General features: G+C 40.8%; 1 protein-coding gene and 1 long non-coding RNA gene across 4 annotated transcripts in view; one reads left to right on the top strand and one right to left on the bottom strand.

Annotated features, from left to right (window-relative positions):
• pacsin3 (protein kinase C and casein kinase substrate in neurons 3) overlaps nucleotides 1-25,134 on the top strand; it is a 42,002-nt gene that overhangs the window by 5,113 nt on the left and 11,755 nt on the right. For 2 of the 3 annotated variants that reach the window (XM_038701969.1, XM_038701971.1), the window contains exons 2-8: nucleotides 547-613; nucleotides 11,099-11,199; nucleotides 12,376-12,532; nucleotides 12,855-13,090; nucleotides 18,562-18,717; nucleotides 20,620-20,795; nucleotides 24,395-24,515. In XM_038701969.1, the coding sequence (XP_038557897.1) occupies nucleotides 11,146-11,199; nucleotides 12,376-12,532; nucleotides 12,855-13,090; nucleotides 18,562-18,717; nucleotides 20,620-20,795; nucleotides 24,395-24,515 (900 nt within the window). In that variant the 5' untranslated portion in view covers nucleotides 547-613; nucleotides 11,099-11,145. The remainder of the gene's footprint in view (nucleotides 1-546; nucleotides 614-11,098; nucleotides 11,200-12,375; nucleotides 12,533-12,854; nucleotides 13,091-18,561; nucleotides 18,718-20,619; nucleotides 20,796-24,394; nucleotides 24,516-25,134) is intronic. The other variant, XM_038701970.1, reaches the window with a different exon arrangement.
• LOC119890622 lies at nucleotides 8,185-24,909 on the bottom strand. The gene is made up of 2 exons (XR_005442264.1): nucleotides 24,736-24,909; nucleotides 8,185-8,228 (listed from the first exon to the last, which is right to left on the bottom strand). It is a non-coding gene; the product is annotated as an uncharacterized LOC119890622 (long non-coding RNA).

The raw sequence follows: 25,134 nt of genomic DNA, 5'->3' as shown, positions 1-25,134 counted from the left end.
GATTTCATCTTATTTGATTTTATTCTAAGCTGATAAAGCAGTTGTGAGGTTTACTGTGTTAGATCTTAAACATGTTTTTTGACTCGCTACAAGGTGGAAAAGCATCTGAAGCACCATAATATGTCTTTTAACATGGTCAGAAATCATTTAAAGTGATTTGTAGTAAATCGGGTAAACACAAAATCACATGTGTGGTCTTTTTTTTTTTTTTTTTAAACCTGACACTCCCTTCCCAAGTCATTGCCAAGGCAGGTAATTTTAGAGGTGTGAGCTAACTGCTCTGACCTCCTCTAATAGGGGCCACTGGTCTCTGACTGTTTTATTAGCCTTCCACTACAGGCGCCATGTGTGGCATTTCACCACGACTCCCAGAATGTGCCACCTTCCAGCCATCACAGAGGCATATAACGGGCCGCCCGTCCAGCCCTGTCTGAACGCTGTCAGTCTGCAGAGGGATCTAACCGCACGCTTCTCCGCTGTCTAACAAACCTCTCTGTGTTTTCCCTTTGCTGTCGCATCTCCTCCTCTGCCCTTTCTGTCTCTCAGGCCCGCGGAGACAAAAAGCTGTCTTCTGTTTGGACATCTGTCCAACTCTGTCTTCGTCTCTGATAAGGTAAGTTCTGCTGTCACGCTGGGCTCTGCTCTTCAACAGTGCCTGCTAGTGTTGTAGTCTCGAGACCGGTCTTAAGACCACTTTTTGATGGTCTTGGTCTCGTCTCGGTCTCGGACATCGAGGACTTGGGATTTTATTTCAAGACCGGTCAAGACCATAACTTTGGGAATATCAAAAAATTGCATTTGCATTGTCTGATTTATTTAATAACATCCTAACTTTTATTGGATGTAAAACGTATTGCTTCAAATGCAACCAAAAACCCTATTTAAAAATCCCTGCGATGCTTTACTTTGATTTAAGCTCTTAGTGTTTGTACGTGGGTGTTTCCATGGGAATATGGATCTTTCAGATCAATTTGAGAAGTACCCATGATCTCGTTCCACATTTTATTGTGTGTCATGTAATGTGGGGAACTGGTCTTGGTCTCGACTGGTCTCAGCCCCAGAAAGTCTTGGTCTTGTCTCGGTTTGGGCGGTTTTGACTACAACACTAGTGCCTGCATGGTTTTGGTCTTATGCAACATGTGGTTTGTGTACCATTTCTGTTATTTCATGTTCAAATTCATGCTTATTGGTATCCCGTCCTTTTAATAACAGTACTTTATAATTTACATGCAGTTTTTGTGATTCATGTAATTGCTTGATGTGTTTTGCACCCAATATTTTGGTTTAAATCGACATCCACGCAGGTGTTTATGCACTTGCTACCAGCTGCATATAATCCTCTCAGTATCTCGATTTGTTTAAGTAGTTGATGGTATCTTTAAGTAGCCAGATGATATCTCTTCTAAGTCCAACAACATACTTTGAAATGTGATGCCTCTCCAGATGCGTATCACATCAATCCATAAAGTAAGAGGATTTTCTAGCTAATTACAAGGATCATTACCTATCAAAACATCTAGACAACAGTTTAATCTCAATGTTAAATATACAAAATAAGACACTAGCTAGTTTCTTACCTCGCATTTATGCAGAAACTGATGTTTGTGTTTAGTTTAGGAAACTAGAACAGCTGCAGTGTATTTTTCCAGTTTGGAAATCAGAAGCAAAAGCATGAGGTGGGTTTCCATCCACCTGTGTTAATGCACATTTTCAGTTTTAGTGCTGTGTATTTTACGGTTAGAGACTTGATTCTTGTCTACTCCATGACTCACCAGTTGGTCTATATGCCAAGATGCCGCCATTCAATCAACCGAAACCGAGAGTATCGGGGATGTAATGATACCATCTGGGTTATGACATAGGGTTCATGTGATAATTTTGGAATGAAAACAAAATCTGGCTTTGCAAAGTTAGCTATTTATTTCTCCTTAGTTGCAAAATGTGCAACCCACTGTTGCCTCAAAGTTATTTCTTATGGGATTTAAACTGAAGAATGCAAAAAAAAAGTCTGTGTAATAATATTAAAAAGATTAACTTCTGCACAAATCCCATTTTAAAGGTTATAGTTTGACATTTTTTGTTTTTGTTTAGCACCGAGTGGAAACAGAAGGAGACAGTTCAGCACACAACTCTCATAACACCAAAACATGTTTTTACACTTACGAATTAGATGTTAATCAGTGAGCTTCAGAGGTGCTGGGAGGCTGATTTTGTTACCTTTGGTAACCTGTGGTACCTTCTCATCTAACTCAAGAAAGCAAACAAAATGTCCAACGATTCTTTTAAACATATTCACACAAACAGGATTTCTGCTGGACATTTTTTCACATTGAAAGCTTGTTAGCACTTACAGTTCTTCAGCTCCATGTTGCAGATTGTCACATATTTATATCACTTAATATTGTTCGTCGATATAGTGCTGCACCCTAAGTGAGTAGTATGCTGTTGTTTGGTTGCATTGCTGTATTCAACAGCAGTCTGACAGCATTTAAATAGTTTCATTTTAGCCTTTTGCTGGCATAAGGTTTGAATCTGAAGGCTGTGATGATGGGGAAGGACTATTTCCTTCTTTCATAGTCTTCACTCAGCATGTGTGTGCTAACCTGGCAGGAAGCAGGAGGAGCAGTGAGGATCAAGTCCGTCTGTTAGCATTTTAGTGAAGCTGCAGCTAAGCCACACACTGTGGTGGCTTGTAACATGGAAACAAGGCTAATAAAACAGCTTGTGGGCAAGCTTATGCAAAAATTCATTTTAAAACACTTTAGTTTTAGTTTGCAGAACAAAGCATGATGGCGGCTTTCAAAGTAACCAATGATGTGGTTTATTTTTGCCAACAGCGATCATTGTTTCAGCGTGTTGCATGGTTATCATTTTCTTTCTTTAAACACTCATTGAGGCCAGCTGTTGGCAGAGTAACAGCAACTGGAGCACAAAGGTATCTTCTTCTCGCTTCTGTTTATAAAAGTTTGAAGCCTCCAGGCCCTGATGTGTACTAACACACTCTCTCAACCTCTGCTGGAATGCAGACACACTGTAGCAGAGGAGCTTACAGGCTAATACTTGTGTAGGCCTCCACATGCCTGATATGTTGAAGCATATAGAGAGAGCCTGGCGGCAGGGAAACTGTTGGTGTACATTAATCAGATTAATGACCGTGAGTTTTCCAGTGGAGCTTATGAGGTCTGGACCTGCCTCTCTATACGTCACTCCCTCCTCCTCATCCCTCCCTCAGCTGTTCTCTCCCCTCCTCCTCCTGCTCTTCACTGGCCTGACCCATTTCTTTCTAAACCAACAACCAGAATCTCTTCTATCTGTCTCTCTCCTACCATCACCCACCTCTTCAGCAGGCCTGTTTTACTGTAGATGCAGATATTATCAGTATTGTGTGATGGTTGAAAGAATTTTATCCATCTGATCCTCTTTGTGCTTCTAAACTGAGATGTCTGGGTAGTGTTGTTTAAAAATGACTAAACTAAGATAAATATAATGAAGTAAATCTTACTGTGCATTGAATGTGAAATGACATAGTTTTGTCCGTCTGTGTATTGTCATTTAATGGACAGAAGGACCCAAGCGAATGGTATTGGGAAGAGAAATGGAGGTGTTTGCTGTGGTAGTTTGGACTACAGATCTGAAGGTCTTTTTAAAGATACTGCCGAATACAGTTTGCAGCTTAGTATCACAGCAGTAAACACGAACGTGGAGACCCAAAGCCACGGCAAAAAATAGCAACAAGGCTTCAGTCGAAACTTCTCACACTTCTCCTGCAGCATAATCCACGTCTCCGATGTTGAACTGTATATTAAGTATGTTCCAAACAATCCTTACTTCACAAATATACTGCTAAATATGCTACGTCCGGTGGTGCTACTTATATTGGCAGCTTTATTGCCAGGTATGTGTGAATTTGACTCAGGATTGTACATTGCTCACCATGTGCTTACTCATACAATAATACAATATCACAATAATAAAATAAAATCAGACACAGGCTACAGTGAGACAAGAAAAATATACACTATGAACAAAACACAACATAGACACATTGACAAATAGTGCAAAGGATGCGGGAGTAAAATTATTATCATTATTATGTACATGACGGAGGTAGATGTGATATACAGGTACATGCACACAGTGTGATGGAGCATAGTGCAAAGTATGTGCCCCTACCAGAGGGGAGAAGCTAGAACAGGTTGTGTCCGATGGTGAGATCTGCGGTCGTGTTTCCTGCCCGTTTCCTGACTCTGGAAATGTTCTTAATGGAGGGCAGGTTGGCACCGATGATCTTTTCTGCAGTCCTGACTGTCCGTTGTAGTCTGTTCCTGTCCTTTTTGGTGGGCAGATCCAAACCAGACAGTGATGGAGGTGCAGAGGACGGACTGGATGATGGCTGTGTAGAAGTGGATCAGCAGCTCCTTGGGCAGGTTGAGCTCCCGCTTTAGGTCCTGGGATATAGTGGATCCCAGAAACCATTAAGTACTTACTAAACATTCTGTATGAAGGAACAGTGGAGAAACAGTTTGAGATGTTTCTATGGGTGTTTTTACCCTTTGTAATGTCCTGTAACTGCTTTGAGTTCAAACTGACAAAGTACAAACGTTTCCTAGCCACTGTGAGTGTTTGGTAGCCTGATAATCTCACTGAATTGCCAATTTCGAGTCTGACATGTTTGCCATTTCTGTTTCGAAGGGGGCTTATTTTAGCCCCAACCAATCAGTACCCAGTCTCCGACAAAATGTGTTGCCATGCCAGCTGCATGGCTCTATGCACGGCGATGTCAGCCTGTCGATCCACAACTTTGGTCCAGGCTGAACTGAATCTCAACAACGCTTTGATTTCCAGGAAATTTGATACAGATATCATGGTGCCCAGAGGATGAATCCTAATGTCTCCTAAAGATCCCCTGACTTTTCAACTCAAAAGAGTCGAGGTTTTTGTTAAAATACAAGCATGCAAGATAAAATGATGATGATTGTTGATGTTGTAAACCTTTGTGTTCAGACAGCTACACCTCAGTAAACAAAGAAGTAGAGGTAGACTTCTGTTGTTAATGTAATTTGATATTTAATTTATTCATTTGGCTGGTGTACAGTATCTGCATCTGTCGTTTGTGCACACAAGCTTGACAAACCAGTTCCACATGCCCTTTAGGTTGTTTTGTTGCTGTGTTACTGAAACCACATCAGACGATGTTTGTGTGTTGTTGTGATATCAGACCTCCTCCTCCCCTTTCTCACCGCCCTGCTGTGTCTCTTTAGCTCGTAAACATCTGTCTCGATTTCACATTTATTTTCCACATATAGGAGCCCCACTTTGCTCCTCCCGAAATGAGCACGTGTTCTACTGCACTTCAGTCGTCACATCGCTTACCCGTCACAAGCTTTGCTCTCTCATTCCCCTCGTCTTTCATGGCCTCATTCAGACCATCACTTTCCCCTCTTTCAACGGCCCTCCTGTTCTCCGTCGGTCAGGCCTGTCCGTCAGTTTTGGATCAAGGGCCAACCTGTAGCTTTTGGATGCTTTCAGATGGTTAATGGACTAAATGAAAATGAAACCAGGGTCTATATTGACACAAACATTCTTGAGACAACAACAGAACTGTGATGAGTATTGTCCCATTATAAGTACTAACATGGAAAATCAGCCGCTTAGCTTACAACTAGAAAGGGGAAATGGCTAGCCAGGTTCTGTCCAAAAGTATTAATATTTGCATCCTGAAACATCTAAAACTCACTAATGAACATGCAGGGAGGGACAATGAATACATAAAAATGACTCTACCTTTTCCAAGGTACCATGCAATTATTTGGCAAACCTTCTGTCTATCTGGCTGTTTGATCGATCTCTTCCCCAGAACACTGACTCAGTTGTAGCTTTTCTCTGTTAATGAGTCAGGCGATAAATCTGACACATACTACCTGTTAACAGATCAAATATTCACATATCCCAGAAATTACCCAGATAAAGTTTAACAAACCGTTCGCTAATGACTCATCATTGTGTCCTAATTTAGTTAGTTGGTGTTTCATAATGAAGGGCCTATTGTGATCGACAACAAAGTTCTTACACATCTTGTGGCATTATAAAGTCGACACTTTATTATTTCCTTTGTGCACAACTGATAAAGCCTTAAAAGGCTGAAAGTTGCAAGCTAATGTTTGCTGTGAGGGCTGCTTCTCAGGTCAAATATTTTTAGAACTTTATTGACCCTTCGCTAAGCCCCGCCCCCCCTTAGTTACTGTTGCTAAGTCCGACAAACTGTCGGCGCTGCGACTGTCTATCCCTGCACCTGGAGAAATATTGTCAAATTAGTTTGAAAAAGCGATCTCAGAAAGAAGCAGACAGTTTTGCAGTTGCATTGTACATTTGAAGGTTGTATTCAGGCTTTCCCACTGACTCAAACGGACGTGGAAAAAATGAAAGACAGAAGCTAAAGCCTACTGATCACACAGTACAAGTGCACCACCGCATCCCCCGACGACTGAGACAAAAGACAACGCTATGAATGATCAACACTGTAAAGATGTGTAGGCATCTATTCATTATTACAATCATTTAAAAAGCATAACAGTAGAGCTTTATTACATTACATTCAGCGTTTGACCGTATCTTAGAAAAACAACAGCCTAAAAAAGCTAGAAAACGACACCTTCTGCATTCTTCTTAAACAAACACCAAAATTTACTGTTAATATTTGTAGCAATTTATGCTAAAAATAGATGGAAAGCTGGCAACCCACAATTTTCTCACCTTGACCTCCTTCAGGTCTGGATACATTTTCTGTTCTGATCTCAACAGATCAAATTACTGAGTGGGCACCGATCAGAGGCAGCATTTTTATGATGTCATCAGGTAGACTTTTCACAAAGTATTTTTTACTGTATTTTTAAAATATAAAACACTGAAGTATTTTGATACAAAATATGAAACTATTTTCATCAACCTACCAAATACAAGCTATAAAATCTTTTTTAGAATTTGAAATATGTATTTACTGATGTATTAACATGTTACATCGCCTTTGGTCAATCCCTGCCGCAACAGAAGCGTTTAAATGGTATGTAAGAGACGTTTCTTAAACAGAACATCATTTTCCAGAGGCGTGATCATTTACGACCTTGTTAGATAGATCACATTGGCTCTTGTGTCCCTTGCATACTCTACCCAGTACGCCCCAATAAAATTGTCCCCATGGGTCTAGCTGATATTACCAGTTTACTGTTGGACGTTAGCAGTGAAATTGCTGAGGGTATGAAGGAGTGTTTATATCTGTTGGTATTTTGCTAGTGGGGTCATAACTTCCAGGGCCAATTATTTAATTTTGTTATTAATTTATTCAACAACTTTTGGGTGGATTGCTATTTAATTTTGTGTTTGTGTTTCACCCATCTAGTGTGGAATAACCAGACTAACTTCCCACTTAATTTTTATAGTTCCAGGGGGCGTTATCAATGGGTGCAGAACCATTTGCCTCTGGATGCAATTGGACAGACCTGCAACCAATCAGAGCCATGAAACATGTGATGCAGCAGAGTACGCTAAAATGTGTTTCCGAAAACATTTGCAATGCAGTAACGGAACATTCATATTAAATTCGCATTGTCTAGTTTGACATTTTCATCCGAGTTTTGTGAGCCTGATATGTTGGTTTGATAGACCTGCAGACAACCAATCAGAGCAGTGAAATGTGACTTTTTCTCTAGCACCATCTTCAGGTCAAATTTGTAATTTGGCCTTTATTTTGTTTAAGACTAAATACTTGCAAAACTAATTTCATAGTTTCACATTAATTTTTTGTTTGAACGTGGTAGACCAAGACAGTGGTTTATTGGGAAATTGGGGTTGAGTGGCTGTTTCTCAACGAGGGAACATGTTTGCACATTGTGGTTTGTGGTCAGCGTCTGCACACCTCCACAGGTAAAGAGATAATACAACTGGAGGCAGTCGAACCTACTTGCTTTCAATGGGCCGCACCCAGATCACACACACACACACACACACACACACACACACACACACACACACACACACACACACACAATAACAGAAAGCTGTCCTGTAGGATATAATTAGCGATCCATGGTGAAGTCTGTTCTCTCAGACTCACTCATGTTCCAGCATGCTGGTGGCAGATACCTTCCCTTCTAGCATACTTGCCATTGACCTGTGACACACACACACACACACACACACACACACACACACACACACACACACACACACACCTGTAGTGCTGTTAAATGTCAGCGTTTGGCTAATCGAGAACGTCACTTGTCTCGTCAGACAAATACTTATTAAACCTTATCCTTTTATTCAGCCTTGGGTAAGCATGTAGCACAAGTACCTACACGCTCCTTAAGTCTGTCATTGCAGCCTTATAGTCTGGGTAACTGTAGAGTTTATTTGGACTCCCACATTGTTCCCTGCAGATCTCACCAAGGCTACAGCTGTTCACTACATCTAATTTAGAACCAGCCCGCTCCCAGTGGGCAGAGCTACTGCTGTTATTTTGGAAGTGAACTACTAGTTATTTGCAGTGAGACAGGACATTGTGGAACACAGAGAGGCAGGGAAAATAACCAGGAACTTCTCATAGTCTTGTCAAGTCAGGCCTTGTTGTAGAGCACAAGCTCACTCAGAAGTAATTCAAATTGCTTTACCGAGTGTCAAAACTGTAAAATAATTAAGTCATGACAGGTCTACGCTTTTTTGATAACTGTTAACTAAACACTTCTTGGCCTACTTTTGACTACCGTATATAACTTACAGGTATATTCAGAGAGTATAAAGTTTAGATGTTTGGAGAGATTTTGACTTATAGATTAATATAATGGTTTTAATTGAAAATACTGAATACAGCACTTTTAACAAATGTTTACAAACCATACCTGTGTAAACCAATATAACAACTTTTATTCTGCAGAAGGGTTTAAATGCAGGTGATGTGAAGTTTTGGCTCCCATTAAAGATAAAATAAGTGTCAAATATATAAAAATCTGGACTTTAGTTTACTTCAGCTTACAGGAGAACCAGGCCTTTATTTTGAAACAAGCTCTTATTAGAGACGGGTCTTTATTTCCAAACCCTTCTCTTTTATCATATTTTAGTAAGAAGTCTCTCAGTTTTCTGACCTGCTCATTTACTGTGTTAATGCCAACAGTTCCTCCAGCATCTGTTTCACATTAAAAGCCTCCCAGCATTTTAGGGGAAAGGAAGTTCTTAGTTTCACAAACATCCATTTTGCCACCAACACAGTCAATTAGTGACTTAAAAACTGTGTTTGTGCTAAAAAGAGAAACTCCTAGCAACAGAGTAGAGACATTATTTGATTGTGCTGGTGGAGAACTGTACATGCATGCTTGAAAGATCACTTTCATTGAAATTATCACTCCCATAACATTGATAATGGACAGCTTCAAAGGGATTAATTGATGTAAAACAACCAAAAATATAATTTTTATTTATTCCACGCCTTTTTTTCCTGCCTTTTTTATTTGACAATTGTCAGTATCTGTGAGAAGACAGTGAGAATCGGATGTGTATTTGTTGAGTTGCATTATCTTCCACAGCCTTGGCTTTTTTCAAAGTGACTTTGAGATAGGACAAAACTTCAGCAGGACCGGAGTAGAGCCCCCCCAACCCAAGCTTATTGTGTCTGCCACAGGAAGTTGTCTGGCCTTGAAACAGGGTTTTGTCCAATGGGAGGACATCACAGAGGAAGTTGATGTAGTATAGAGAAATCAGGCCACAGTGAACTGTTGTTGACACGGATCATCAGCAGATTGCACCGCTGATGAAGTCCCCTCAGGTAGTGCAACTGAATTTAAATTGCTTATTTATTCTGCTGCATTATACAGGTCTGCATGTTCCCATTAGGGGAAGGGATGCATTTGTATATATTTATATATGTCTTAGTTTAATGACTGCAGCCTCTTTCATGTTGGTTATCGTCTATTCCGTATTTATAAGTGGTGCATAAATATCTAAAAAAATACTCTATAACACACTATATGTTTTTTTAGGGGGGGGGGGGGGCGGCAGATCAAGTGAAAGAATCCCTTTCACGAGAAACGAGCAAAAATATGAGTCTTGGCGGTGTGAGTCTTAGTTGTGGTGAGCATGAAGAGGCATTACAGGGTTAAAAATGGTTTGTTTCGGTGAGTTATTATCAGAAATGATTCTTTGTAAATGTTTGCGGATCCTCTCTCTGATGAATGAGATCCATTGTGGATGAAAAGGACTGGCTGACACAGATTCCTGCCTCAGTAACAGAGCGGATGTGTGTGACAGGGCATCAGTGTTTGTCAGACACACACAGTCCAGTTGTGTGTAGAAGGAAAATTGGGCAGCGAGCGATGGAGACTGTAGCTTTCTGTGTCGACTGACGTGGACCTGCAGTTTGCCAGATGATTCTTGATAACTAACTTTTAAGCACAGCTTTTTGCCAAGAATTTTTTCACTCTTAAGTCAGTTCTTAGCAGTTTGTAGTAATGGTTAGTACTTAGAAACAGTTATATGTCCTCTGTGGCTCTGGAGGGGCTTTGTCAACTCTGAGAAAATAACCCTGAGTCTCTTGACAAAACAGTCTCACCTCAAGGTCCATTTATTAGCTGCTCTGGATCAGATCACATGATCCTCATCAGCAGATGGATTTTGCCAGTTGACAACTTGATCCTGATTCTGTGTTACAAACTGTGTGTGCTGTTGAAAGATGTGAGGGGAGGGTCAAATCAGTAGAGTGCATTAAAAGTCTGTGTTCTTTTTCTTAAACTGGACCCTCACAAGATACTTTGGGGACCTTTTAGGTTAAGTACTAAGTCACATGGGTTTTCTGTCGAGCTTTGTGTGCATTCAGTTTTAGTCTTTCTTATTTATGTTCTTATTTTTAGGTCAATCGGTTCGCATTCGAGCCCGCTGAACTGCACTTAACTTTGTAAAAGGTGCTTAAGTATGTGACTGGATTTAGTACAAAATCGTTTGGTTGTTAATCGGTAACAGTGCTGATTTTACTAGCTTGTATAGAGCTGATGTGTTGAAGGTTTTCACCTGAAAGCAGCTGTATGTAATAAATGTTACCCCCTCTCTTTCTCTGCAGTCTTTTCTCTAGCCGCCATCATTCTGTGCTGTAAGGCCGACCCCAAAATGTCTTCCAATGGGGACCTTAGCGACCTCGGCAGCTCTGACAGCTTCTGGGAGGTACAGTAGTACACATACGCTTGTATCTCTGTCTCATTGGCATAATGCATTCCCTAGCACCTTAAACTAACCTTAACTTAACCATTATGCCTAACCTTAACCCAATTGTAGCCTGAACCCTAAAACCACGACTTATCCCCCCAAAAAACACTCTCTCTACTCGTCAGGACCTCAATTTTCCCTTACAGTGACTAGAGTCATGTATAATTCCATTATTCCATGCAGAGTATAATCTAATATACATGGTTATATTGGCCAATAACGTGTTGTTTTTAGATGGATTTTTTATTAATTACTATGACTGGTGTTTTAAGGGAGTGTGGTGTACAGTTTGTCAGAGGTGACGTCATTCAACTGCATTATTCTATAACAAAATACATTTAACGTCAGCCAGTAATGGTTTTAGATTAGATTTGCTGTCATTTAGGATGGAAGAAACGTGTAAACATTTAGAAAAGACGATGGTGACTGAGATCAGAGCTAAACTTTCAGATCCAGCTTTTTGTCAATCATCTCAAAATGCCAGATATTGGCCCAGTTAATCGGTCTATCACTGCACACACTCACACACCAATGGCAGTGGGTCACCATGGTGCTAACCTGCTAACATGCCGGTCTGACAATTGGGAGCAATTTTGGTATCTTGCTAAGGGACACATTGACATGAACAGAACCACCAACTCTGTGATAAGAAGACAAATCTGCCCCAGCATTTAACAAACAACATATAGCGGACAGTATGGTCTCTGTACTTGCGTTACTGTTTCCTATGTGGTTAAAAATGTCAACTAAACCCTAGATATATTTATCATAGGCTATCAGAGCAGCTGAGAGGAGCAGCAGGAGTTTGAAGCGGTCTGAGAAGGCAGCTTGTCAGGCTGTGGTGTTTACATAGAGACACAGACACATAATGAGCCCCTGCTGACAGCCAGCTTCACAGCTATCCATCTGGAAAAACTACATACCTAACTCCTCTCGCTCTCTGCTCTGCCTCTCCTCTTTCACTCTTATCTAAATGCCTTCTGTACATTATCACCAAACACCCTGCAGGGTAACATGCTACACTAATATTAGTATGTTGGTAACATGACTGAGTAGAAAAGCATTTGAATGCCCTACAGCTGTTCAGTCTTATTTCTGTTTCCTCAGTCATTGTGTGTGTGTGTTCTTCTGCAGCCAGGGAACTACAAAAGGACAGTGAAGCGGATAGACGATGGCCACCGGCTGTGTAATGAGCTGGTCAGCTGCTTCCAGGAGAGGGCAAAGATAGAAAAGAGTTACGCTCTGCAGCTGAGCGACTGGGCCAAGAGGTGGAGGGGCGTTGTGGAGAAAGGTGAGTTGAAAACACTGACCATGTGGGGTTCAGGCTGCAGCAGAGCATCAGTTAAATCTAACTTCCTATAAGAAAATTACACCAAAAACTATGTTTCATATATTGCCGTTTATTTGTTTTGAGGAGTTTTGATCTCTACTCTGCCGGCGTCTGAAAATAAGCCATGTAATATACCTGCAAGACCTCAGGTTTTGCTGCAACTAAGGCTTTGTTCAGACTGTGGGCAAATCAGATTCGTCCAGACTTTCAGTCTGATGTCTACCATCAGAATCTATCATTCTACATGGGATGGTAAGAGTGTTTCTCCTCTCCCCTCCCTCAGGTCCTCAGTATGGTACGCTGGAGAAAGCATGGCACGCCTTTATGCAGGCGGCCGATCGGCTCAGCGAGCTGCATCTGGACCTGCGGGAGAGGCTGGCAGGGGAGGACAGCGAGAAGATGCGCAACTGGCAGAAGGATGCCTTCCACAAGCAGATGATTGGAGGCTTCAGGGAGACCAAGGATGCAGACGACGGCTTCCGCAAAGCACAGAAACCCTGGGTCCGCAAACTGAAAGAGGTGAGGGCTGCCTGAGTGGGCTGTGATGTCAGCCAGTAGGATGTCAGTTAAGATGGATTAATGCAGGTTTTCATTTATATTTCAGTGTTAGATTTCATCCATTGATATCCCCTCCACAGCAGCAGCTAATGTGTTGCACACGGCCCGGCCATATGTGCTTTATATTCCCAACGGTTACTGTGTTTACAATCAGAGCTACACACATTTTATTTATAGGACTAAATCCAGGTAACTTTTAACATTATTTTTCTGTATCTCATTACTTAATAGGCAAGGCAATTTTATTTATATAGCGCAATTCAAAGTGCTTTACATAATAAATCAGAATCAGAAGGAGCTTTATTGTCAAGTAGTGTTTAACACATATGAGGAATTTGTTTGGTGATAAGGTGCTACACGTAGACAAATATACACTTGACATAAATAAATGTAGAAATATATAAATATGGAATAGACAATGCTAGACAAAAAAGTTATATAAGAATATTAAAGAGAATAGAGAAAATAGAGAAAAATAATACAACTAAAAGCAATAAAGGGGAATTGAAGAAAACTAAAATTAAAATGTAATTTTTAAAAAGGTGAAATAGAAAATGAGGATAAAATACAATTTAAAGAGTTAAATAGGAAATAAAAACAGGGTAAAACTGGACATTAAAAGTCACAGTGCAGTACACGATGTTAATCTACAGCCTTACATTTGATTTTATTAAAGGCAGTGGTAAAAAGAAAAGTCTTAAGGGATACTATGCGATTCTGCAGAGAGTTTGTTGATAAACAAACTCATGAACGCGCATTGCCATGGTAACCAGTCCTATTCTGCAGAAATATAGCAGAATGCAAAGCAAGTTAGCCTTAATATGAGGGCATGTATTAGCAGTAGCCTACTGTAGAAGGTGTGACAACAAGCCTGACAATATTTAAATATGTATTGAAGAAAAAACTCTAAGCCTAAATCTAAGATACGGAGTCTAGTTTATTTATCAGTAGGATTATTGAGAGGAACTTCAATAGTTACAATTAATGAACAAACATCATCAAACAAACGACATGTGTAAGCACACAAACGCAGCATCCAAAACACAACAGAGTTAAAATTATTATTAGTTATTTGAAATAGTTTTTACTAAAATACAGTGACTGATAAGAGTTGGGAAGCACAGGAGCGACTGTTTATCTCCAGGGCCAAAGTCGATGCTAACTTTGGGGCTAACCTCCTTCACTCTTTATTAAACAGTTGACAGCAACACACTGCAGCTCCTCTTTAGAGAAGCTGCAGTCTTTATTCACCTCCTCTGTAACTTCTACTGTACATTTACTGCTGAACAAGGTGCTGACCTGTTTCTCTCTATTCACCGGGGCTCCATTCACACACACGCTCCATCCATTTCTCCTTTCTACTGCACACACACTGACCGCTGGGGGCAAAGCTAACAAAGCTAACCAGCTGGGATCATCACAAACATGACAACAGACAGACAAGACAGTAACACTGAACCTGTCGTTTATATGGAACAGCAAAGCTAACGTTACTCACCTGTCCACCCCTCACAGATGTTAACACAGGTCTTATCCTCGCCTGGTCATATAACCTCTTTCACAGTTCCTCAGACCTTTCCCTCTGTGGCTGTCTCTCAGTCATCTTCACAGCTAAAGTCCCGTAATGAGTCCAGCATGTTCAAACATACCGCTGTTTGTTTACATTCTCTCTCCAACTGCTTCGAGCGCGCCGCCGCCACCTGTTGCTCGCTCCGAGCAGCTTTGTTTGTGCTCAACTTACAGACCCAGGGCTGTGTAGGAAACCCGGATTTTTTTTCAGAGCACACGAAAAACAGAGAGCTACCAACCCATGAGGAAATATTGGCCGAATTGAACAAAAAGTGTATTGGATAAGAATCACAAAGTATCCCTTTAAGTCTTGATTTAAAAGAACTGACCGTTTCAGCAGACCTGCAGTTTTCCGGAAGTTCGTTACAGATATACGGGGCAAAATAACTGATGACTTCTCCATGTTTAGTTTTGACTCTGGAGACAGAAAGCAGACCTGCCCCAAACGACCTGAGTGGTCTGGATGGTTCATAACGAAGCAGAAGATCAGAAATGTATTTTGGCCCTAAACCATTTAGTGCTTTATAAACCAAGAGGATTTTGAAATCCGTTATTTGACATACAGGAAGCCAATGTAAAGACCTCAGAACTGGACGTGATATGATCCACCTTTTTGGTCTTAGTGAGCACTCGAGCAGCAGCGTTCTGAATCCGCTGCAACTGAAGATAAATGCATGGACAAGTTTTCCAGGTCTTGTTGAGACATAAGTCCGTTAATCCTTGATATATTCTTCAGGCGATAGTAGGCTGACTTTGTAATTGTCTTAATGTGGCTCCTTAAATTCAGATCTGAGTCCATGACTACACTAAGATTTCTGGCTTGGTTTGTGGCTGGGCACTGACTTTCAATTATTCTTCCTTGACTCCAAACACAATAACTTCAGTTTGGTCTTTGTTTAATTGAAGAAAATTCTGGCACTTCCAATTTCTGACCTGTTCAATATAGTCACTCAGCGCTTGTATGGGATCATAGTCCCCTGGTGAAATGGTTATGTGTCATCTGCATAATTATGGTAACATATTTTGTTGTTTTCCATAATCTGAGTCAGTGGAAGCATGTAAATGTTAAACAAAAGAGGTCCCAGAATGGAGCCTTGGGGAACTCCACATGTCATTTTTGTCAGCTGAGATGTGTGATTACCTATAGACACAAAGTGGTCCCTGTCCTTTAAGTAGGATTCAAACCAGTTTATTACTGTGCCAGAAAGTCCAACCCAGTTTTCAAGTCTGTCTAGTAATATGTTGTGGTCGACCGTGTCGAATGCAGCACTGAGATCCAATAATACTGAGACTGAAATTCTTCCACTGTCAGTGTTTAAATGGATGTCATTGAAGACCTTAACAAGAGCCGTCTCAGTCCTGTGGTGTGGTCGAAAACCTGACTGGAAGACATTAAAACAGTTATTTCGTGCCAAGAAAGCACTCAATGATTTTCAGTGATTTTACTTAAAAATGGGAGATTTGATATGGGCCTATAATTGCTCATGAGTGACCTGTGTAGATTGCTCTTTTTTTAAGAGTGGCTTAATGACGGCAGTTTTCAGGGCCTGTGGGGAAAAAACCTGAGAGGAGAGACATGTTGACAATTTGTAGAAGATCGGAGGCCATGCATTTAGAAACATTTTTGAAAAAAAACTGTTTGCAGAATATCAAGGCAGCATGAGGGGTTTCTATGGTTAATATAATCACATTGTCTCATGCTATATGAATTGTTTCGGGGTGGAAACAAGGGCAACATATATTCTGTTACTGACATGGAGGCACTGATTGCTTGTCTAATTGTTTGAATTTTTGAAGGAGGCAAATTCATTGCAGGCCCTGGTGGATAGAAGTTCAGAGGCTACAGACACAGGAGGGCTGGTTAGCCTGTCGACAGTAGCAAACAAGGCACGTGCATTATTAGTGTTTTTGTTGATGATGTCGGAGAAGAAGGACCGCCTTGCATTTCTCAATTCTAAATTCTAAATGCGAAGTCTCTCTTTATAGACGTCATAATGAACCTGGAGATTTGTTTTCCGCCACCTGCGTTCAGCTTTTTGACACTTTTTTGAGTTCTAACCAACGTGGCATTTCTCCATGGAGATCTCCTCTTACCAGAGACCACCTTCACCTTGGCTGGTGCAATGGCATCAATAACATTTGTAATTTTAGGATTGAAGTTATCTACAAGCTCATTGACTGAGACCCATGAGAGGGCGGGTGTCAAAGAGAAAGCCTCAATAAATTTTTCAGACCCTTGGAGATGACTTAGTCCAAAGTGTGCCCCTTACTGTGTGTGGGCTCTGTCACATGTTGAGTCAGTCCATAATTATCAAAAACACAACCCATTTCTTTAGTCCCTCTGTCCTGGGGGTTGTCAACATGGATGTTAAAATCACCCACAATAACTACATAGTCAGAGTCAATACAGATCATCGACAGCAGTTCACCAAAGTCATCAAATAAGTTTGCACAGTATTTAGGGGGCCTGTAGATATTTAGAAAAATAGCTCCAAGTGGAATTCAGAAGCAAAATTTCCATAAGCCTTCTTTTTGCAGTGGAAGGAGTCATTAAACAAAATGGCAGCTCCACCTCCTCTCTTATGCACTCTAGCTTCACTCATAAAACTGAAGTTGGGAGGGGTAGACTCAATAAGGACAGCTGCACTCTTATCTTGGTCCAACCAAGTTTCAGTTAAAAACATGAAATGAATATTGTGATTAATGTAAAATCATTGATTCAATTTTTTTTCCTGCCAAAGACGTAACGTTTAACGAAGCTAATTTTAGTGTGTTAAAAACATTTTTTCGACAGGCTATGGCTGATGAGGAATTAATACTAAATTTGCAGGATATGTTGAGTGCTACCTGTTTCTTAACACATTCACCATTCTTTTTCTGTTACCTATCAAGACAGGAATTGAGAAGGCTACCAGCACACTGGGCCCTGGCTTGTCCTGAAAAGAGTCATGAGTGCTATTTTCCTTGTAGCCCAGCACGTATCAATCAGAGCTTGCTAGGTTTTTTGCCATTGCGGAGCGGGTTGGGCGCCATATATGTGACACATGTGTCAAACCTGGCTGAGGACTTAGAGCCAGTGGTGGAGGTGGACGGTGAGGGGGGGTTAGGGTAGAGAAAAGTGGAGCGAGGGAGTAAGTTCTAACCAGGTCTTCCATGTGATCAGTGAAGGGGGGATAGGGGAGAAAGGGTGACCTGGATGGGGATTGGAGGGTTACAGATGGTGAATCCTCACTGTTGGTTTTCAGTGAGGGAGGTGGAGTTTCTAGTCTTTTCGACCACTCAAAGCGCGTTCACACACATTCATACACTGGCGGAACAGCCAGGGGCAATTCGGGGTTCAGTATCTTGCCCAAGGACACATGAACACGACATGAACCGCTGACCTTCCGATTAACGGCCAACCAGCTCTACCTCATGAGCCACAGCCGCCCCTTGTGTTATGTCTTCTTCTTGTTTTGAATTCTCTTGTCTCTTGTCCTTGGCAGAGGGAACATAAAGTGACACAGAAAGTAAAACAGGTTGGAGCTGAACAATCTAACTCCTGAATAAATGCGAAGTCCATCTGCCTTAAAAAGATGTCTGTGGTCCCAGAAAAAGTTTAAATTTTCAATGAAATGCAATGAATGGACAGTACATGCCATTGAGAGCCACGTGTTCAATGCCGTCAATCTGCTGAATCTCTCAGCTCCTCTTCGGATTGGCGGTATAGGGCCACTGATAAAACCTCAGCATTCAAAGAGCTGACTGTGTTCAACAGATTATTAATGTCCTCTTTCATCACGTCAGACTGTTGCTTTACAACATCATTGGCCCCGATGTGAGTCATGTTTCAATCAAAGTGTATTTTGTGTGTGTGTGTTGAGGTGGAGGCCAGTAAGAAGAGCTACCACCAGGCCAGGAAGGAGGAGTGGACAGCGATTAACAGGGAAACGCACGCCAAGGCCGACACGACCAAGTCACAGGAGGAAGTCCGCAAATACACGACCCGGGTGGAGCGCTGCAACCAGGAGGCCGAGAAGGTACAAAGCTGACACACACACACACAGACAGACAGACAGTCCCGTGGGTAGCTCCACTTGTATCAGTCTGGGTGTGTCGGTGAGTCCAGATAAACATACCTGTGTGTGTTTTGACTTTTAAAGCATGACAGGGCTTGTCTCCTCTGTTTTCTGCTCTGCTAAAACCCAACGGCACAGAAAAAAAACTCTGAGTTTGTCAGGACACACACAAACCAGTCTGTGTTTCAGCCATCACCAACCTGTCAATCTCTAATTATGGGTGTATTATCGAGGCTTTATTGGTGGAGCAGCTATCAGAAATGTGTGTTTGTTGCTGGCTCAGCACAGACTGTTGTTGGCTAAAACTTTGTGTAAATAATTAGATTTTTTAGATTTTTTTTAAATTTAATTAATTGTAAATATTGTAGGGAGGAATAGTTCAAGAAGAAGCAGACATTCTGAAAAGGTTGTATGAAAAGCTGCAGATGCCAGTTTCTGCCAGAAAATCTGATTGTGTTTGCTTGCATGGTACGATGTCCCAATCCTGAAAAAGACTAATACAACCTGTTGCCTCTTAAAGGTTCGGTGTGTAATATTTAGGAGGATAATATCCATTACTATGTTTCAGTAATGTATAAAAGGCCTTACAGAATGAACCGTTATGTTTTTATTACCTTAGAATGAGCCATTTCTATCCTCATACACTGCGGGTCCTCTTACAAGGACATCGCCATGTTGCGCCGCCATGTTTCTACAGAAGCCTCAATGGACAAACTACTCTATAGAGTGTGTTTCATCACTATTACACGTTATATACACGTTGAATATGTACAAAGAAGAAGAAGAAGACCAAGTAATTTTGGTAGTAGTAGTTGACTGGTTTATTAGAAGTAAGAAAAGAAGAGAAATTTGGACAAATGGGGGCCCAAACAGATTTTTTAGCACAACTTTGATTCATGCAAAATCACTTTTGCATATACACGTTTTGCAACATGTAATTTGTAATATGGTTATAACGGTTAGTTTGCTGTCCATGTAGTGTGAACCAGATGTCTGTATGTTGTTTATATTCTTTTTGACCCTCCTGAAACTCCGAAGAAAAAGATTTTTATATTTTAAATTCTTTTGCATTACATTTCTTTTAAAAGCAAATGGTCTTAAAAGTTTATTTTAAAAGACTTAATATATTAATATACTGAAATCTTAGTAATAATACAGTTAAGGCTTTCATACATACTAAACAAAAGATTTATCAAGAATACAAACATGATATTAGTTAAAAAATTATTTTTATATATTTTAAAAAGATTAGCTCTGCAGCCACACAACCATTGTTCTTTGACATCACTAGAAAGCCCAGGATATACTCTTTACTGTACATTAAGACTCAAACAGGCTACATGCATGGTGTTTAAATAGAGCCCTCATTGCCATGTCCCCCATAGAGGACAAAAATTAATTGCCAGGTCTCGGGAGGATTTATAGGAGTTGAGAGGCGCTTCACATAAATAAAATGGACTCACTGAGATGAATATCGGTTTGGAATTAATTTTGGGTTGGAATTTGAATAGTTTCTTTGTTTCGTGCTTTGTTTCAGTATTTAAATTAGTCTTGCATACACATGGACACACAGATAGAGGAGAACACAAATTCTCTATGAAACAGTGGATTCAGCAAAAAGTCTGGTTAATACTGAGATATTAATTTCTGGGGTTCAACACTATTAAGCAGCAAAAAAGTCACAACCTCTCACCAGAAGCTGTGATTGAATGAGCCAAGTCTTTCAAACTAACAAAGCGGGGTCAGTCTCCAGGTTTAATGTTAAAAATGCCTCCTCCATAAATGTTGACATAGAGGTCATGTAGTTCTCTTCATCTAACTAAGTCTCGTACAGTAGCTCAGTATGTATTCCCTGTGTGGCAGGTGAAGGAACGCTACACAAGGGCCCTGGAGGAGCTGAACCGCTGTAACCCCCGCTACATGGAGGACATGGAGCAGGTGTTCGACCTCACCCAGGAGGCCGAGCGAAAGAGGCTGCGCTTCTTTAAAGAAGTCCTGCTGGACATCCACACACACCTCAACCTGTCCGCCAAAGAAGGGTAGGACACACACACACTCACTCACTCACTCACTCACTCACTCACTCACTCTCTCACACACTCACTCACTCACACACTCACTCACTCACTCTCTCACACACAACACTCTCACACACACACACATACATCTTCAGAGAAAACAGGGTGATTCATGATCCATGATGCCGAATGAAGGCATGCAGAACTGTCGACGTGTGTGTGTGTGTGTGTGTGTACACAGGAGTTAATAGAAAACTCATGGTGTTGTCCATTAACTATTGACCTTTCGTTCTATTTAAACAAGCCACCGTTACCACGGCAACCGTGATTGGTAAAGTCCAACAAGATCTTTGTCCAAATATTGAGCAAAAATACACAATACTTTAACTCTGTGAAGAGGAACTTTACGTCACGCAGTGATGAAATTTGATGGGAATACACTTGGAAAAAGTGAACCGGTAATTTTATTTCATTGTTTTTCCTTAAAGTTAAATGGTTTTATTCTCCAAAATCAGAGTCAACTGTGTAAGTTGATTGCCGAAATGCAGTACAGAGACATTTGGCCCCTGCCGAGCTAATGAAAGACCACGTCATCCCACAGTGACCTTGGTCTAAACTCAAAATCCAGACTCGCAAACAAAGCTCAAACCTTAGTTTAGAAATTACCATGCTCGAGGGCGTTCATGAGCAGTGGTTCCCAACCTTTTTAACTTGTGACCCGTTAAAGGGATGTAATTCTCACATGCTGTGACGGATACCAACAAGCCTGGCTCTTTGGCGTTGCGGTCAAGTTGCGTGTTTGGTACCCTGTAGACCCGGGTTCAAATCCGCTCTTGAATTTCCGTCACACATGCCCATATGTACGTTTCACTGTAATCATTCCTCTTGTCCATTCTGGCTCTACGCAGATCCCTTTTAAATGTCAATTGGATGTAAGTGACAGGGAACAAAATCCACAGTCCTGTTCTGTTCAAACTTTCAGCTAAAGCTAATTAAAGTGAAGTTATGTTCTTCTAAGTGCCAAATTCCCTCTTTTTCTTATTGCTAACTTATATTAAATTGCCTCATATTAAATTCAGTTGAACTTGATGTATTTTGAACAAAGACTGTTTATTTTGAATCCCCATCACTTACTTTGAAATTGCGTTAATAAGGGAACTCTTTATGGCTAGAGACAAAAACCTGATTCAGTGCACATATGGACATCATTATTTTACAACTGACTTAGAAAAATGTGCACCTATCCTTTTTTTTTTAAATGAAGAAGTGTCTCCTTATGAACCCTAGCCATGGGTGTTTTTTGATTTTCAACAGTTCCAGTGAGACTTTGTTTTAGGTTTCAAATTTGGAGAAACCTATTATAGAGCAGTTTAAAGTAAACAGATTAGGTAGGATTGTGAGTCAGAAGTACACAAGTTAGATGATATATTTTACCGTTTTGTAAAAGTACATGTACTAAGGAAACTCCACATAGGGAGACTGTGAGATGTAGTTGAAACCTGGGAAGGCTGGATGTAGAAGAATGGATGCAGCTTTATCCTTCATATCATCTCTGAGTGTAAACAAACCTGCACGGATAATGATAATGCTGACTAGAACATATTCACATACAATGGTCTTATCTGGAATTCCTCCTTTAAATGGCGGCTTCAGGAATTTTAAAGGCCCAGCCCCCAGATTACATTGTGAAACCAGGAGTAAATAAAACGCACAGTATGTGAGCACTGTAATTCTGCCATGTTGAAATGGCAAATACCACAATAATGTTGTACCTCTTGCCTTCTAGCTGACTTTAAAGCTGCTCTAATCGATGCTTTTATGTTAACAAAGAATCAATTATTATAGTAATTCTCTGTAGGCTCATCTCCTTACCAGACATTTGGTAATAAAAAGATCAGTTATAGCTGTTTAAGCCTGAGAATTCATCAGAGGAGCTACATGTTAACCGGGAAAAATCAAATACAACATTGTGAAATAATACGACACACAAAATTGTAGCTATAAAAAAGCTGGAGAAACTTGTCCCCTTCCTAGTTTACATTTCCTAATTGAGCACAGCTAATGCCATTTGTCTGGGATTAGAAAATGCATCATGACATACAGTACTACGGTTGGTGTAAAGTATTCTTTTCAAAATGGGAATGTTAATAGATTATATTTATCAGTCAAAAAAATGCAAAGTGAGTGAACAGAAGAACAATCAAATTCAAAAATCAAATTAATTTTGTTGTGACCACCGTTTGCCTTCAAAAGAGCATCAGTTCTTCTAGGTTGACTTGCACATACTCTTTGAAGGAACTCAGGTATGTTGACCCAAACTTCTTGGACAACTACCCACTGTCCTTCTGTGGATTTCAGCAGCCTCAGTTGCTTCTCTCCTTTCATTTAATCCCAGATGGACTCGATGATGATGAGATCAGGGCTCTGTGGGGACCATACATCACTTCCAGGACTTCTTGTTCTTCTTTAAACTACAGATAGTTCTTCATAACTTTTGCTGTATGTTTGGGGTCGTTGTCCTGCTGCGGAGGATAACTTTGGGGCCAATCAGATGCCTCCCTGATGGTACTGCATGATGTATAAGTATCTGCCTGTACTTCTCAGCATTGGGGAGACCATTCATTCTGACCAAATCCCCAACTAAGTTTGCAGAAATGCAGCCCCAAACTTGCAAGGAACCTCCACCATGCTTCATTCTTGTACCGCTCTCCAGGCCTTCAGCGAACAACCTGCCTTCTGCTGCAGCCAAATACTAAAACATTTCAGTTCAGAGCACCTGCTGCCATTTTTCTGCACCCCAGTTCCCGTGTTTCAGTACATAGTTGAATTTCTTGGCCTTGTTTCAATGTCGAAGGTATAGCTTTTTGGCCGTAAGTCTTCCATGAAGCCACTTCTGACCAGACTTCTCCAGACCAGAGTCCCGCTGTTTTCTGCCAGCTCTGAGGTGATGGCACTGCTGGATATCCTCCGATTGTGAAGGGAAGTAAGGATGATGTGTCTTTCATCTGCTGCAGTAAGTTTCTTTGGCTGATCACTGCGCCTTTGGTCCTCAGTCTAGCCCATTTCTTTGTGCTGCTTCAACAGAGCTTGGACAGCACATCTGGAAACCTCTGTTTTTTCTGCCTGGGAGAGATCTTGCTGATGCAGTTTAACTGCCTTGTGTCTTGTTGCTGTGTTCAGTCTCGTAATGGTGTATGACTCTAGACAGTAAACTGTCTTCAGCAACCTCACCTTGTTAGCTGAGTTCGGCTGTTCCTCACACAGTTTTATTCCTCCTATGCAGCTGTTTCTGTTTCAGTTAATGAAAGACAACCTACAAGAACTTTGAAGGCAAAGGGTGGCCACACCAAATATGGATTTTGTTTAATTTTTCTTCTCTTCACTCACTTTGTATTTTGTTAATAATTATATATAATTACATGTCTATTTTTGAAAGTATTCTTACACACCTGTCTAAAACCTTTACCACAGTACTGCATGTTATAGGACAGACAAAACAGTATAAAGTGCAGACTACTGTTAAATGTTATAAATCCTCAAAGACTCTCTAATGACTGAATTTAAAGGAGGAGGAGGAGGAGGGTGTAGATGTGATGATTGACGGTCACTTTGTCCAATAGATTCAAAAGCCTGTACCGGGACCTGGGTCAGACCATCGAAGCAGCCAATGAAACTGAAGATCTCAGATGGTGGAGGAACACCCACGGACCGGGCATGAGCATGAACTGGCCACAGTTTGAGGTTTGGACCGATAGACAAACACACACTACTCGCTCTATTTCAATTCATACGGGACTATTTATATAACTTTCATTCATTTTTTTGAACAAGAAAACAAGGATACTGTGCAGGACTGGAGTAGTTCAGTGTGCGAAAGACAGACTGAATATTAAACAGGCTTCCAAAGAAAGCCTTGTTGTGTGCCTGAGACCTCTGAGTGGTGTCAGGAATGTCTGAATACACACACACACACACTGATGCAGGTTTATTTACTTGTTGGTGGAAATCTACACATTTAAACTACGCAAATATTACAGATAATGTAAAATCAATCAGCAGAGTCTGGGAGTCAGAAGTACAACTGTTTCTTCACATAGTTTAAAGGAAATGTTCTCTCAGCAAAAAAAACCCTGAATATCTCAAAATGTAGGAGTGATACCGCTCTCATGTTTATGCAGTAAATATAAAGCTACAGGCAGCAGCCTGTTAGCTTAGCTTAGCACAAAGACTGTAAACGTCTGGAAACAGCTCGTCTGGCTCTGTCTCCAGGTAACAAAAACAGCCTACCAACACTGATCAGTAATCACTAAGTAACACAATATATTAGTTTGTTTAATCTGTACAAAAAACTGAAATGTAA

Source organism: Micropterus salmoides, unplaced genomic scaffold (assembly GCF_014851395.1).
Source record: "Micropterus salmoides isolate LMB-PRFRI ecotype aquatic unplaced genomic scaffold, ASM1485139v1 Ms_hic_scaffold_6, whole genome shotgun sequence".
Classification (NCBI taxonomy): domain Eukaryota; kingdom Metazoa; phylum Chordata; class Actinopteri; order Centrarchiformes; family Centrarchidae; genus Micropterus; species Micropterus salmoides.
This window is presented reverse-complemented; position numbering and strand designations above follow the sequence as displayed.